The sequence below is a fragment of the Coturnix japonica genome, chromosome 17, assembly GCF_001577835.2.
Source record: "Coturnix japonica isolate 7356 chromosome 17, Coturnix japonica 2.1, whole genome shotgun sequence".
In the NCBI taxonomy this organism is placed as follows: domain Eukaryota; kingdom Metazoa; phylum Chordata; class Aves; order Galliformes; family Phasianidae; genus Coturnix; species Coturnix japonica.
In genome coordinates, this window is record NC_029532.1 from 7,069,525 (window position 1) to 7,085,811 (window position 16,287).

At 52.9% G+C, this 16,287-nt stretch overlaps 2 protein-coding genes across 15 annotated transcripts in view; one reads left to right on the forward strand and one right to left on the reverse strand.

The window, feature by feature from the left end:
* The window catches only part of DAB2IP (DAB2 interacting protein), a 149,040-nt gene extending 132,769 nt beyond the window's left edge, over positions 1-16,271 (forward strand). For 8 of the 12 annotated variants that reach the window (XM_015878976.2, XM_015878980.2, XM_015878981.2 and 5 more), the window contains 6 exons: positions 528-706; positions 2,147-3,026; positions 5,262-5,414; positions 8,315-8,517; positions 9,212-9,299; positions 11,398-11,717. In XM_015878976.2, the coding sequence (XP_015734462.1) occupies positions 528-706; positions 2,147-3,026; positions 5,262-5,414; positions 8,315-8,517; positions 9,212-9,299; positions 11,398-11,565 (1,671 nt within the window). In that variant the 3' untranslated portion in view covers positions 11,566-11,717. Of the gene's footprint in view, positions 1-527; positions 707-2,146; positions 3,027-5,261; positions 5,415-8,314; positions 8,518-9,211; positions 9,300-11,397 lie in introns of all 12 variants that reach the window. The other 4 variants (XM_015878974.2, XM_015878973.2, XM_015878972.2 and 1 more) reach the window with 4 other exon arrangements.
* Positions 10,508-16,287, reverse strand: part of TTLL11 (tubulin tyrosine ligase like 11) — a 46,245-nt gene continuing 40,465 nt past the window's right edge. For 2 of the 3 annotated variants that reach the window (XR_004309129.1, XM_032448112.1), the window contains one exon: positions 10,508-12,615. Coding sequence is in view for 1 of the 3 variants with exons in the window: in XM_032448112.1 (XP_032304003.1) it covers positions 12,572-12,615 (44 nt within the window). In the remaining 2 variants the exon portion in view is untranslated. The remainder of the gene's footprint in view (positions 12,616-16,287) is intronic. The other variant, XR_001558665.2, reaches the window with a different exon arrangement.

Genomic DNA, 16,287 nt, shown 5'->3' on the forward strand with positions numbered 1-16,287 from the left:
ATACAGCTTCCCTTTGTCCAGCAAGCACCAGCCTGTCAGGGTGTGGGAGCACAGCACAGCTCCTGCTGGCTCTTGGCTCTTGTTCTGCCTTTGCACATGCTGCTGAAGGAGCTCATCCTTTGTGGTTTTCTTTGAGGCTGGCGAGTACTGCCTTCTGCCTCTGCTGTCCATCACTGAGAGGTGAGGATAGTGAGATGTGAAGGCAGAGCTGCCTTGTTTGTCCCAGCAGATTCTTTTTACATTAAAAGGATTTCTGTCCAGTGATCTGAACCAGGCTTGGCCACAGCTGTCTTCTTTGTCTGAACCATGTGAAGTGTGCTTGCTTCCTTCTGCCCCACAGCTGCAAATGATTTCTGAAGCTGTGTGTTCTGGGATAGGCTGTAGCCTTGGCAGTGGGGTTAAATGTTGGAGAGGAATGCCTGTTGCTGACTGAGTTCACTGAGAGGCTCTGCCCAGCAATCGGCAGAACCCAGAGCTTTCTTGCAAAACCCACAGTGTTGGTCATAACTCTGCTCTTTTCTCTCCAGAGCACTGCAACAAAACTTGGCCCTCTGCCGCGGATCCTGAGGGACGTCAACTCGGCACTCAGTAACCCAACCTGCGTGCAGGTCTCGGTCACAGCTGATCACACTGCATCCACTCCCAGTGCTGGCAACAGCATCTCTGCAGGGCTGCAGAAAATGGTGATAGAAAATGACTTATCTGGGTAAGAGCAAAAGAGGCAGCCTGGCCACAGCTGGGAAATACTGAATGTTTGCCTATTAGCAGAACTGAGCACCAGCAGGGTCAGGCAGGGCGAAGTGTAGTGTGGATTCTCCTGATCCATTAGCAAAGCTTTCCAATTGCAAAACTGTTACTGGGTGTAGCTCAGCTCTGAATCCAGGCGTAGCAGCGGGCAGTAGTGCAAGTCAGCAGGTCCATCCTGAGCCAGAACTGAGGATGTGGTATGGAAAATCAAACACTTGGTTCTGGGCTCCACTCTTGACCCTCGGCTGCACAGGCAGCACTTCCTTCCTTTGAGGGCACTGAGGGTACTAACCTCAAACCAGTGAGTTTTGCCAGTGTGTTCATATGGTGTCTGAATATGCAGGATTCATTGGTTTTATCCATCTTTGTAAGACACAAGATATGTGCTGAATTCAGTGTGGTCCAAATCTGGGCATTCCACTACCAGTGCCTCAGCTGTAGAGGCCTAACAGTCAGTTCCGGTCTTCTCCATCCTGCTTGTGTAATTGGGTGTTTTTAACGAGCAGTGATTCATAGACACAGTCACCAAACACACTTTTAGGCCTAATTATGTAAGAAAAATAATGAATGGGAAAGATGACTGCGTTGGAGATTAAAAATGTGTTTGTTTGTGGAAAATGAAATAGAGCTCACGTAAATTGAGAGACGCTGCTAATAAAATAGTTTGTAAGTAGAACCTGCAGAACTCTTTAACAGTTCAGTTAGGAATGAAAGGCAGCAATGGAGCCGGACTTGCTCTAATCAGAGCTTTCATCTCTAATGCTTCCCAGCTTGAGGTACAATTATTTAATGCTATGGGGGATCTCTACTAGTATGCCATCACCCAAATACTTGCTTACAGCGCATCACCTTTGATCAGTGGTATATTCACATTGAGCTACTGCAAAGCTCTTTCTTCCTGTCTGCAAGAAATCAATATTGCCTGAATTTATCTGCTACAGCAGGAGCGATGGGTGGATAACTTTCAGTTGCTGGGATTAAGCTCTGCAGTTCCAGCCCTGTGTCCGACCCTCAGCTGCACAGTGTGGGCCCGGCCTGTGGGGTGCTGTGCCAACACGGGGCAGCTCAGTGCCCGGGCACAGGGCAGGCAGGAGCACTGAGGCACCACCAGCTGGAAGTGGGTGTGCTTTTAGCAGAGCAGGATGGTGAGGCAGAGGCTGAGCAGTGTGAGCTGCACACACCTTCTGTGCAGCACAGAGCTCCGTGCCCAGGGCTGCCCTGCTGCCCACATCCCCTGCTCCTGCCGCACTGTCCCTGCAGGGCTGTGCCTGCTTCCAGCACAGCTGTGCCACACCAATTGCTTCTGAGTGATGATGTTTTCCTGCTCCGGTGTGGCATTCACAACTCTTCTTTTTGTTTTGTTTCCTCTCCTCTTCCCTGCGCACTGACCTCCCCGCAGTCTGATAGATTTCACACGGTTACCATCTCCAACCCCCGAAAACAAGGACTTGTTTTTTGTCACAAGGTCTGCCGGGGCCCAGCCCTCGCCCGCCCGAAGCTCCAGTTACTCAGAGGCCAATGAGCCCCACGTGCAGATGTCAAATGGCAGCAAGAGTTTGTCCATGGTGGACTTGCAGGACAATCGGCTGTTGGACGGCGGGGCCAGCGCGCCCGGCGCTGCCGACTCGCTCAATGACAGTCAGTCGTCGCTGGGGCAGCTGCAGGGCGTGTGGGCCGCCCGGACTCAGCAGAGCGGGGTGAGCGGCGTGGCCACGGTGCGCCGCGTGGGACAGACACCCACCACGCCGAGCGGAGAGAGCGCCCCGGGCCGGCCGCAGCTGCTGGCCCCGCTGTCCTTCCAGAACCCCGTGTACCAGATGGCGGCCGGGCTGCCCCTCTCGCCCCGCGGCCTGGGCGACTCCGGCTCCGAGTGCCACAGCTCGCTCAGCTCGCACAGCAACAGCGAGGAGCTGACGGCCAACAAACTGGGCTTCGCCGGCCCCGCCGCCAGCGAGGACTTCGCCCGGCGGACGGGGGAGCTGGCCCGACGGCAGCTGTCGCTGTCGGAGAAGGGCGGGCAGCCCACCGTGCCGCGGCAGAACAGCGCGGGGCCGCAGCGCCGCATCGACCAGCCGCCCCCGCCGCCGCCGCCGCCGCCCGTGAGCCGGGGCCGGACGCCGCCGTCGCTGCTGAACACCGTGCAGTACCAGCGGCCGGCCAGCGGAAACATCATGTCCTCCTCGCCGGACTGGCCCGGCAGCGGGGCCCGGCTCCGCCAGCAATCCTCCTCCTCCAAGGGAGACAGCCCCGAGATGAAGCAGCGCACCATGCACAAGCAGGTGAGTGCGGGGATGGAGCGGCCGGGCCGTGGGCGTGGAGGGGGAATGGGGTTGGGGATCGCTGCAGGGGGAGCGTAGCACGGCTCTGCACCCGCATGGCCGGAGCCACAGGCGCTGTGAGCAGCGGGACACACGGTGCTCAGCCTCCGTTCCTCCGTTCCTTCGTCGTGCGGCACGTTGGAGCGTGCCGGGTGCGGGCGGTAGGTGGCAGAGCCTCGAGGGCAATGGCAGCCCCGCCTCTGTCCTGCGCTGCCGTGTCACTGCTTTGCCCCTCATGTGCAGGCTCTCATCCCATGTCATAGCAAACCCAGCTCCATCTCACAGACCTGGACCAGGCCCTCATCTCTTCTTGTATCTACAGAGCTCTGTACTGCTGCTCCCGTTCCCCCAGCACCATGGTGTCCATGGACAGTTTGCTCCATTAGACCCTCCTGTGAGTGCACGTGGGGAGGAGAGAGCAGGAAGGAAGAAGTGTTTTCCCATCAACAGCAAAGTCTGTGCAGAGCCTGGCAGCGCTCAGGTCCTGGAGCACATCTGCTTTGCACAGAGATATGGCTGTGCAAGGTGCTAAAATGGAAGCAGTAGGTTTCAGACCCAGGGCCCTCTGGCTTTCCTGGTGTGGGTGAATTGCTTTTTGTTTTGCATTTTGGATGTAAATCCTGCTTTTTAGCCCCGTTAAAAAAATTGACACAGGAGGGCGTCTCAGTGCCTAAGGGGAAAGCTGTAACAGCAATACAAACCCAGAGATGGTGGACAGTTGGCCAGAGCCACCTGCTCAGCGTGGGCTCCATTTCAGCAGCAGAGGTGGAGGCCATTGGCAGTGCTGCCCATTGCGGGCAGCTTCAGCCTGATCCAGAGCTGTTCTGTGCACACTGGATCGATTCATAAGCACTGACATTAGCAGGCAAGCCATGTAGCAGCTTTTGTATAATGTGGATCGATAGCTGTTAGGTGCAGAGGGCTCCACTGCAGCTGCCCGCTGGGGCAGTTCCTCCCAGCAAAGCCCTGGGGATGCCGGGTGACCTTGGCCGGCTGGTTGGTGTTTCAGAGCTTTCCTCCACCCTCACAAGAGCTGGAGTGCCCCAAATGCCCCTCCCAGCCTTTATTGCATAGGTCACCTCTTTGTGGTGTCTGTGAATCATAACAAAACTGCTGCTCAAGAACCGAGAGCTCCTACACAGTGGCCACTTGAGGACGATTGCCTTCAGAAGAGCTCCTGGCTCCTGCCCTGCAGCAGTGCCTCCTCCACCTCCGGAGTTCACCTGAGCTGCCAGCAAACACACCAGGCAGGAGCAGACTGTTCTTTTCCACGTCTTCAGAGACCCTCTGAAGGGAAGGAGGAGGCAGAAGAGCTGATGGGCAGTGGCTGTTAGTGCAGAGTGTCGGACCCAGAGCTGCTCTCCTCCGATCCTCAGCGCTCCATGAGCAGTTCCTGAGCTTCTGATGTACAGCTGTGGAAATGGAGACAAGGCTGAAGGATGGCACGAGAAAGCTTCCAGTGCCACTGCTTTGAATGGAGGAGAAATTTCCCAGTCTCTTTGCCTTGTTAACTTGAACAGGTCATCCAGATCCCTGGTGCTCATCCAAGAGGATAATTTCTGCTGTTGATAACGATCCGGGATGGAGGGGAAATAGCTGGAGCTTCACTTCCTCAAGTTGGTAATGCAGCAGGAACGTGCTGAGCTCACAGTTCTGCCCTCATCCCCAGCACCTGCCAGGAGCAGCACTGCACCCTGGGCTCAGCAGCCCTGTGAGTGCTCCTCCAGTTGGCCCTCATTGGTACAGCCTCACCCAACAAGAAACCATTACTTTTCAAGAAGGCTTATTTTTGAAGATGTGCTTTTATCTGTGCAAAGACTCCATGCAAAGCAAGAGCACAGCACAGTGAAGCAGAGGCTGAAGAGTCGAGTGAAGTCTCTGCTCGCAGAGGTGACAACTGCTCCAGTGACCTGGGCCCATTTGCTCCAACAGGGTTCTGCTGCCACACACCTTTGTTTGCCTGTTCCATAGGGATGGCAGAGAGAAGAATTCAGCCTGTCCAAGGCTGTCAGATGTTTCTGATGCAGTATAATGGGAGGTGTGCACCAGGAGGTGTTCCTGCGCCTCTGGTAGCTCAGATCTGTTCTCTGCTCTTGGAGCAGCGTGGGAGAGGGCTTGGAAGGAACTGCTCTCTCTGGCTTCATGACCTTTCTGTTACAGGTTTTTCTTTTGTTATGGTTGTATGTTTCATTGTAGGCCCCTTCTCCTGTGAACCCCAATGCCCTGGACCGCACTGCTGCTTGGCTTTTGAATATGAACATGCAGTTTTTAGAAGATGAAAGCATTGACCCAGATTCCAAGCACAGGGATAAGCTCAGGAATAAGGACGAGCTCAGCCAAGCAGAAAAGGTAAAACCTGATTGGATTGAATAAAGTTTCTAAATAGAGAGAGGATTTCCTTGACTGTGGTTGAGCTGCAGCTGGGGGCAGGCCGGCCCCGTGCTGCCCCACAGAGGCTGTCGGGCTGTTCAGCCCCACTGCTTGCAGGGCGCTGCTGGGGATGGCCGGGGAGGGCTTCACACACTGACTGAAATTACCTTGATGGTAACAAGAGAGGAAAGTGGGAGCCAGGAGTCAGGGCTGCTCTGCAGCATCACCTGGAGCAGCCAGTGCCTGTTACTTCCCCCTGGCTGCAGGGAAAGGAGGGCTTAGAAAATAAATGCACTCAGAAAAGAGACCAGAAGAAACCTACAGGCACCGTCCTGCCTAACTGCAGGGATGTGTAGCAAGGAGCAGCTCCCATGGTAAGAGGCTGTAAGGAGACCTAAAACTTAAGTCCAGATTCTGGACTTGGATGCAGCACTGGGGCCTGGTGTGGCATCGCTGCTCTGGGCTGTGTCTGGGGTCTGGCAGCAAGTCAGAGCCAGAGGGTTCAGCTGGAGCCCCCAGTGCCAGAGGTGCCCTGAGCTGCTGCAGAACTGGCACTTCTCAGCAGCCTGGCACTGTAGGGTGGCTGCACTTGGGCATTTGGGATGTTTCCTCACCACACTTTGCTGCATCCCAGTGACCAGGTGCTTCCAGCAGGTCACACAGGCTGCAGGCTTCTCCTTCCATTCACTGTTTCCTGTTCTGCAGCACTGATGTTTCTGGTTCTGTAACAGTAACCTTCCCCTGCTTTGTCATTCCCTTTCGGGGCTCTCACCTTTAAGAGGCAGAGCAGGTGGGAGCTCCCCTCAGCAGTGAGGCAGATGGGAGAGCTCCACCTGCTTTTTATGGGCTCTTTCCTCCTTGTGTATTCCCACAAGCACAGACATGGGCTGGTCACACACTCAGCTGTGGTTAGTTGACATTATTTGTACACGTATAGAAATTGTGAATGTGACCAAAGCAGAGACACCAGTGGGCAGCAGATGAAAGCGGTGCGTCCAGATCCGGGCGTTGTGCATTGTGTTATTGCTGCATTCGGGTACTGCTTCAGAGAAGTTCGGTGCTCCTGCAGCTCTGCCTTGGGATGGCAGTGATGGCCTTTGCTGTGCAGGGGCTACACAAGAAGCACCGTGAGCTGCAGGGTGGGTGTTCCCCCAGCCCATTGCCTGCCTTCTGGCCCTGCCTGGGCTCCCATGGGCAGCAGAGCTCACCAGCACCTGCTCCAGGGAGCTGAGGTTGGGGTAGGAACTCATTCCTGCAGACCACCAGTCCCTGTCCTAAGGCCACAGGAGCCCCTCAACCCTGGTGTCTCATTGCCACACAGCAGCTTTTGTTACTTTGCTGTCAGATCACTGACTGTCATTAGCACAATCTCTCTCCCCATTACTGTAAGACTTGAAAGGTAACCAGGAGTGAGACAAGTGTTGTAGAGACAGGAGCGACTCCTTCGGGCTCTGAGGCCTCTCCTGCTATCACTTGCACTCACCCTGCTCCTATTTTAAGGCTAGGGTAGGTATTTAATCTTTCCTGTGCAAGTAACTCCTTTCTGTCTGACCTCAGTGCTTCTGTGCATCCGTATGGGCATCTGTGCTTCCCATCCCTCCAGTTTCACGTGCAAACTGTGTCCTTTCAGTGCCTCAGTAAAAGCTTTGCTAAAGGAAGAAAACAGCGATCTGTTGTGGCCGTCTGTGCCCAGGTGGGAGGAGCTTACAGCCCGTTCCCACTCAGCCTTCAGCCATCAGGAGGCCCCTCAGCATCACAAGTCTAAAGCCTGGAGGAGCTGAGCTCTTCCTGCAGTCGGTTGTGGAGAGGAGAGGCTTTTCTTCCAGCAGTGCTAATGTGAGCTGGGCACAGGGCACAGTGGCTGCGCTCCCTCCAAAGCAGCTGATCTGTCAGGGAGGCTCCCCAGCAGGACTCACAACATCGGGATACGACAACGTTCCTAAGGTGAATGCTTCACGTGGCTGGAGATGGCCGAAGGGCAGGGCCCTGTTTTCAGCTACACATCCAGTTCAGGATGCAGCATGTTCCACTTTGCTCTTATGCAACAGCCCTGGCCTTGTAACTGCTCTCATGGCCCAGGAGATGATTTGTTTTCCAGCCTGACTCTCAGCTCCTCAGGTGTGTGTTAATTATTCTAAGCTCATTACAGTTAAGTTTTTTTAGTAGACAGTTTTCAAAGATAATTTTGAAATTAAAGTCTTACACAGATTTGCACTGATTTTCCTTTAGCAAAGTGAGTTGCACTGAATGCTTTCCAACAGCTGAACCCAGCTTTGCTGAGTCAGAAAGCTCTGTTTTCATAATTGCTTCATGTGATTCTGCTGCTGTTCAGCTTCAGCTGTGTGATCAGCACAGCCTGTGGGGTCTTGGCTTCATGCAGCAGCTCTTCTGGGACTGAGCCCTGGCTTGCCATCTGCTCGCAGGGTTAGAGATGAGGGGCTGCAGCACTGCCCCTGCCCGGCTCAGCATCTCCAGAGCACTCCTGTTTATTGATACAGGCTGCAGAGCTCGTGCATTAACCCAAAATCCCACCAGTTCAGCTTTTCTTGCCTGTGTTTAGCCCTGCGCGTAGTGTGAGGAAGGTGCATTTGCCATTCACTCACTCTAACCTGCTTTCCCCATGTGAACTGCTGAACTCTGCTAACAGCCCCTTCTCCGAACGTGCCAGCGCCGTGCCAGCCCCGCGGGACACAGCGCCGCTCCCAGCACAGCATGGAGAAGATGGAAGAGGAGGTGTCGGCAAGCGGGGTTATCTGATCCGGGTTTGCAGCTAGGAGAGGGGCACAGTCGGGTTGTGGGGAAACCCTGGCAAGGGCAAAGCTGTGCGTGATGACATGCTTCAAGTGTTTTCTCCTCCTGTCTGTCCCCGCGTGCTGTAGTACCAGCAGGACCTGGTGGTGCTGCAGGACAAGTTGCGCATCTCCAACAAGAAGCTGGAGGAGTACGAGACACGCTTCAAATGCCAGGAGGAGACAACGCAGAAACTGATGCTGGAGTACCAGGCCAGGCTGGAGGAGAGCGAGGAGCGGCTGCGGAGACAGCAGGAGGATAAGGAGATCCAGATGAAGGGCATCATCAGCAGGTACAGGGCAGCCGAGGGAGGCAGCAGGGCTGGCATTAGTGCTGACCACGCTGTTCAATCCTGCTAGTTTCAATTCACCTGAGCCAAGCCATGTCTCTGCTTTTAATCAGCATTCACAAAGGAGTCTTCCTTCCCTGGCCTTAATCACTTAAGCTCTTGGGCAGTGTGCTCTGGGGTTGTCTAGACAAAATTAATAGCCAGAAAAATGATGCATTGAGCCATTGGTTTGTGTGTAACAGCAGGTGGTGGCAATGCCCGTGCCCACACACAGCTGCTTGTTGTGGGAGCATCTCAGTGTGCCTCAGTGTTGCACTCTCAGCTGAGGGCCCAGACCTTGTCTAGATGGCGGGGGCTGCAGACCAGGGTCTCTACCATTTCATACCTCCTCCTACCTGTTGCAGAGGTGCATATCAGCCTTTAATTGCCCAGTGTTGAGGAGGCATCCAACTAAAGCTGTTCCTGCCCTTTCTTTGAGGGCCCTTAGGGCACTTCTTTTGTTCTTCTCATAAAGCTTGCTTTACACAAAGCCAGCCTGTGCCACAGGGAGACAGGAGCTGCAGGCCTGCAGGGTTTCCTTTCCTCCAGCTGCCCCCAGCTCTCAGGTCACTTCCCTAAGCAGTACAGACCACTACAAAGACGATGCACTCTGCATCTTGAAAACATGTTCTTATTTTCTTGTCTGTCTGGCTACCAGGCTGATGTCAGTTGAGGAGGAGCTGAAGAAAGACCATGCAGAAATGCAGGCTGCTGTGGACTCCAAGCAGAAGATCATCGATGCACAGGTGAGTCCCTGACACCAAGGACTGCAGCACTCTGGGGTCACTCTGCCAACATGCAGCCTCCCTGCTGTGCAGCAGCACCAGATCAAGTGCAGTCCAACCACGTGCATGGGGCGCATCAGCACAAAGCTGCTGTCAGTGACAGGGTGGGTCAGCCCTCAGCAGGACAGTGTTCTGTTGGCAGAGCATTTGTATTCCTGCAGCTTTTCCCAGCCTTGGCATTGGGTGGATGATGTGGAGGATGTCAGGGTGGCAGCAGGCTGAGCAGAGAGGACGTGATTGGAGCAAAGTCTTGAGAAGGGCACAGCCAACAGAAGGGCAGGGGAATGATAGACAAGAGGAGGGCAAACACACAGAGCGGGGAAGGAAAGTGTGCCTGCAGGGCAGGGGGAGCAGAGGGGAGGAGGCAGGGCCTGTAGCTTGGAGGTGTGGCAGTGCCAGGGGACTGACCTTGTGCGAATGGTCAGCACATGGAGTCAGCTCCCTGCAGGGCTGACCAAGGGCCACGGTCAGTCTGTGCAGGATTGTACCAGGGCTCGGAGAAGCAGTTAGTGGTACAGATGAGAATGGCAAAGGGGCAGTAGGTGATGGTGGAAATACTGTGCTTGGAACAGAGGAACTGAAAATACAGCCCTTCATCTTTTCATTTGTTTAGACAGCTTCAGGTTGTGGCTAGATGCTAGTGAATTGTAGGCTTTCTCTTAATGACTGTATTAATCTCTTGTGAGTCACCACTCATGACTAATTTACTGTATAACTAATTAAAAAGGAGATGAGACAGTGGTAACTTTGCAAAAGGAATCACTGTTTTCCTGTACAGTAATTTGTTCCAAGCCAGTAAATCAGCACACGTTCCCTGGCAGGTAATGGGGAGCGTGGGGCGCGTGGCTGGGGCTGCAGCCGGCAGCAGCTCCTTTGGGCCCCGCAGTGTTACCTATGGGGCTCTCACCCAAGCCTGTGTGGTGCAGTTTTCTGCTTCTTGTCATCTCACAGTTCATGTGATCCTCGGAGTTACACAGGCAAACTGCTGTACCCCTCTGTGCTGTTTCCATTCTGCCTGCTCACAGCAGACAGCAGGAATGTGCAGGCATGGCAGGATCAGGCTGCAACACAGCAGCTCTTGCTCTTGTCCCCATGATACTGCACTGGACCCCTTAGTGTAATCAGTGAGGATAAGCTTTGCCATCATAGCCATCCTGGGAGGCCACAAGTCATTTAAGGCATTTATTTACACTAACAATATCAATTAAACACTGACAGGAATAACCACCTTGGGAGAGAACTATGCTTTAGAACAGGAATCTTACCATCTTCATAACAGCTGCATTAGAGCAAACAACACAACTTCTGTATCATTGAAAAATTAGAAAAGGTACTTTATCTCCATTTTGTTCAGGACCAATGAGGACATCGTATGGTTACATGAATTCAGCACAGATTCTGCTTGTTTAAAAGCCTGATGCGCCAAAGCCTCCGTGAGGCAGGCAGTAACCCTGGGAGCAGAGCAGAAGCTCTGACAGGGATCTGTAGGCAGAGCTGCTCTGCACAACTGCTGCCCAGTGTCCCTGTGGCCATGCAGAACTCCGGTGCTCCCCTGCAGATGCTTCTGCAGCCACCTGCAGAGATGGTATTTATTCCTCATAGAAACAATCCTCAAATTTCATCCTAACCCAGAATTTCAGCACCCTTCACTCTAGCTTCCCTGAAGGAAACTCAGGCTTTGTCCAAACCCGGCACAGCTCAGCCCAGCACAGTTCTAATCCAGGCTACAGCCACAGCCATGGAGTCCAACACGGAGCTGCTGGGAGGTTGCAGAGCACCCCAGCATCAACCCGGTCTGGCACACAGAGGCTTCTGGCTAAGCTGTGGCTGCCGCTGTCAGGCCAACCTGGAGCACGCAGCTTGTAGAGGTGTCTGCTCACCTGGCAGCAGCAGGAGAGAACACAGGCAAAGCCATTGGTAGAGCTGCTATCAGCGATGGGCTGCTGAAGGGTCCTGGTGCCAAAGGCCCGTGGGCTGCTGGCTCACAACAACCCACGGCATCGCAGAGACAGGTCTCCATGCTTCCCAATGATGGTTCCCTCTGTCACTTTCTTTGCAGGAGAAACGCATTGCTTCATTGGATGCTGCCAACGCACGGTTAATGAGTGCCCTTACTCAGCTGAAAGAGAGGTACAGCATGCAGACACGTAATGGGATCTCCCCCACAAACCCAACTAAATTGCAGATTACAGAGAATGGAGAATTCAGAAACAGCAGTAATTGTTAACCCGCGGAGGGCGCTGCCGCAGGAGGAGGCCTGGCCAGAGAGACCGTGCAGCAGCAGGTGTGAGCCGCGGCTTCAGAGAACGGCTGCTCTCTCCCCAGAGAACCCAGCTCCTTACTGCGGACGGCGCGCTTGACTGAGCCTTTGTGGGAGATGCTAATGCCAGCACATTGAGGGGACGGAAAGATCAAGTGTGAGATGAGTGGCATAAGGAAATAAGATATATTTGAGAATCGCTGTCACTGTTGGATTTAAATCAGTGTTTAATGTTTAAACAGAAGTAACCTTTTCCTTCCAAGCTGCCCAGAAGATACGCCTCCCCCCTCCCAACAAGGAGTAACGTCCTTGCCGCTGCAGTAAGCAAAGTGCTGGGAGCTGGGCAGAGCCTGCGGCGGGCAGCACCCTCAGTACAGGCAGCACATGCTGGACGAGGGCTGGCAGGAGCCTGGCCTGCTCCGCCTGTGACTCCCCATGGAGCACAGCCCCATCCCCAGAGCAATCCCTGAGCCTTTGGCCTTCCTTATGTAGCTTTTGTGCTGCCACTGAATTTTGCAGTCCAGAGGGCATTTGCACGGCAAGTTAGTGTTTAATTAACTCTGCCCATATAGGGGCAGAGCCCAGCAGGATGTTCAGGGCTTACCAAGTGCAATGTGGGGGCCGTGTGGGTACTGCTGGGGCTGTGGGGCCCTGGGCAGCCCCTATGAGCAGGATAGGCCCCAGGCTGCTGTGCCAGTGGAGGGAGGAACTGGGCCCTACGGAAGGATTTCTTGGTTCCGCTCCCAGCTTCTGCTCTCACAAACACTGGGGACAAGTCTTCGTAAAGCAATAGTTCCAGGGCACTGTGTTCCCTGCCACACACATAACCACAGAACAAATTAAAGGTTACCTGAGCTCGCTGTCCCCAAGCTGTGAGTGAAGTGCAGGGTCTGGATTTGCTGCTGGTGCCCACTGTGGAGGAGAGGGGGAGTGCCAGGCTGCTACAAGGCCAGCTTCGTGCTTGACAAAGGGTTCATGATGGGGATGTCATGCTCTGTGCAGAGATTTTTACTGTTTCTGGGGAGGAAAAAAAGGCAAAGAAACAAGAACGGCCATGAAGAAGCATGAAGATCGGTAATTGTATTTCTTTTCTTTCACAGTATGCATTAGAAAAAAAAAGAGCCCATTTTCTGGAATACTGTCCTCTTTAAATTGGGAATGAGCACTGCATGGAAATTAACCGGCCTGAAGAATGTAAAACATGGTCATAAGGGAGTAACCAACAGGAACAGCAGCCACCACCGAGAGCCCCCTTGTCAGGAGCACTGTGCAGGCATAAGCCAGGATTAGACTTTCCTAACTGCCGAGACGTGCAGCCCCGGCACACACAGACGTGTTGCTCAGCGGAGGGGTCACCTCCTTAACGGGGGATTGTGCCGCTGACCCGCCGCCACGGTGTTTGTTGGTTTGTGGTTGTTGAGTTAGTCCTTCACGACTCCCAGTCTCAGAGCAGGTCGCTCGGACCGAGAGCCAGAGAGATTTCTCTGAGACGCGGATGACAGTGTACAGTGTACAGGACATCTGCCTATTCCTCCCACTAAAGTTTAACACACTGCTGACCGCCTGTCCTAGCTCCTCCTGCCACGTGTAAATGTACAGTCAAAGGTACTAGGACGTTCACTGAGCTCTGCACAGCTTAGGTACCACCTCCAGCCTCGCCGGGCTGCCCAAGCGGGACACGCTGTGCCATAAGCTCTGCACTGCCATGCTGCCCCACAGCTGTAAGGCTCACTAACAGCATCTTTCCTCATGCAATCGCTTTCCAATTTTAAGGTGTTTTTTTTATTATTATTATTTTTGTAAATGTTTTTCTGTTGCTTGGAAGCCCTGGGCCGAGCCTGGTGCGGCTGCAGCTCCTTGGAGGAGCGAAACATTGCTCTGCACTGAGGTCTCCGCACCCCACCAACGCCTGCAGAATGGTGCAAGTACACAGAGACCCCAGAAGGAGCTCCTCAGAAAATGTAATCACTCAGTAAGTGTTTATGCCAAGTGCAGCATGCGGAGAATAGCACAGATGATGTCTCTGAAGAACCTCACACAGCTGACATGGTTACATCTGGAGAAAGACCCAGACAGGTTAGGAGCACACAGGGTACTGTGAACAGCTCGGTTCATGCACGTAACTTCTGCCGTTGTCTTTATATACATAAGAACCCTGCTAAAAAAGACTTTCAAACTGCTCTTGCCCTGAGATGTATTTTTAGAGTCGATTGTTTCTGAGCTCCAAAATGTTGGTGTTGGGAGAGATGGAAGTTGTTCAACATAAAGGAGTGGAAGCAGTACCAGGGCACAGGCAGCGCTTCCATTTGTATGTGGACAAACGGGGGGTGCAGTCAGTGCGCTCTGAGAGCTGGATAAAGACAGACCCACCCCCAGCACAGCTGGTTAGTGCTGAAGCAAAGTGCAGTAAATCTGCTTGTCCCCCCCCCAGCCAAGGTGCTGCTGTTATACCTCCAGACCCCTTTTCCCTTTCTTTTCCCCCCCTAAGATCTGGCAGAAAATCCTGGGTAGCCTCAGATGTGCACAACACTGAGCACCCCGTCCTGCTGCAGCAGCAGCTGCTCACGTCAGTGAGTGACTAAAGAATCAAATCCTCCAAGTCCCAGTGCCGATACCTCCTGGAGCTGCTCAGTTTCCTAAGCCAGTATGAAACAAAATCCCAGTCAAAACGATATCTTACAGCGGAGCTTCCCCAGCTCCCTGTTCCTGTGTCTCTTTATGCTGCAAGCATCAACAACTGGACCTAAGTACCACCCTCCCACATCAAGGTTTGGGGATAGGTTTTAAGATCCAGGCTCAGCTCAGTTCTGTTACTTCTGTTTGTGTTTCTGTTATTTATGAACTGTACATTTATGTGTGTGTGTGTGTGTGTGAGTGAGTGGCAGTGCCAGGTACTCAGCTGCAGCCCCAGCCCTGGTTCCTGATGTAGCAATAGAGGCAGTTGATACAGGAGCTGCTCCCAGCACCGCGGCAGAGCAACCACTACACGTAACGTTCTGTGACCTGCTCCGTTTCCTTTCCCATCCTTGCGCTTTCTAAAACAAGAGGCTGTTCTAGTGCAAACTCGTCCAAGTGTAAACAGAACTAAAACACACTCAGATTTTTATCTTAATACGAGTCTTAATATTTTTTGTAAATGTTTTCAGTGTTTACTGTACCGTATCTATCTCACTAACGGTTGTAAATAGTAATTTACTTCTGGTGCTGCTTATTTGGTCAAGATCTGGCTGTATCTCACTGCTGTTCAGCAGAGGTGGATTCCAGCTGGCAAATCTGGATCCCGCCCCAGGTTATGGATTTCAGCCTCCTCCCCATGGGGCACCTGAGGGAAGGGGGAGCAGCCAGGATCCAGGTTTGAGGCTGGTCCCACCTCAAAGATTCTGTTCTAAGAGTTTTGATTTGGCGTTTTGTTAATCTGTAGCAAACTGTCCTGGGAAAAAAAAGAAAATGAGGAAAAAAATGTGTAAAGGGGGATGAAACGGACTGAACAATAGTCTGCGGCCTCTGCAGACTCTGAGTACCAGGGATTGTGGGTTAAGTGCAGTGCCAACTAACCAGAGGGACTCAGGTCCTTCCCCGTGCCCATCAATACTGCAGCGCAGTCACCAGCCCCTTCTGCACCAGATGAAGCAAATCCTGCTGCCATCCAAAGAGTCCTGTGTTACTCTGCATTGTCATTTGAGTCTGGTTGGTTTTGTTTTCTGCTTGTAAAGCACTGATTGCACTGTGAGAACATGCTGAGTCCGCCGGCCTGGCAGCCAACCCGCAGGTCACTGCAGGGCGCAGGACACGGGTTCTGCTGTGAATATTCCTAAAGGGAGAAGGGACGCAGCAGCCCTGAGTGAGATCCCACAGTGTCTGCTGGGAGAGCAGTCCCCAAACTGCATCCAGTGCTGAGAATGCTCACAGGCTTCTCCTGTCACTTAAATCCATACCAACGTGCAACACAAGACACACACTAAGGTCTGATCCAGGACTCACAGCACCCTACCCAGCATGGAGAGCGTGGGCTCACAGCCAGCACCATTCCCCAGCCCCAGAGGACACTGCTCAGCCACAAGTCTCGGCTGCGTGGCCTTGTCTGAGCCCTGGCCCAGCCCTGCGCAGGTTACTGGCACCTTTTCCCTTGTGGAATATTAGAGGGAGGTGATGGGGGGAGTGGGAGATGACAGAAGCTTGGGCTTCAAACCAAATCCAGTCTTGAGAGCATTATCCAACATTCAAAACCAATCATGCTTTGACAAAGGGTGTCGTGTTCAAGCACTGACTTCACAGGTTCCCTGAGCTGTGACATTGCTGTAAATTCCACGTGGTTCTGCATCAGCTGCCAGCACCCCAAAGTGCAGTCTCCATGTTCACATATTCCTTTATCATACATCACTGTGTCTTAAGATATACCTCTCTCTGTATATCTGCTTAAGCTGATACTTGTTCCCGATAAGCAGTCGCTATGTTTTATATCCTCTTATAAAGAAAAAAAAAACTCTTTTTGTAAGTATGTTTAAAAACAAAACAAAAAAGCAAAGTGGAAGTGTTTGCTGAATCTCCTTCAGCTCCTTTTAAACTATGTAATAATGTACAGAGAAAGTTGTTGGTGTTCAAAGAAATGATGTGGCCGTGCAATTTATGTACATTTGCAATTAGAAATATTAAAGATTTATTTAGATATTTTATATAAGTGCTCCAGCA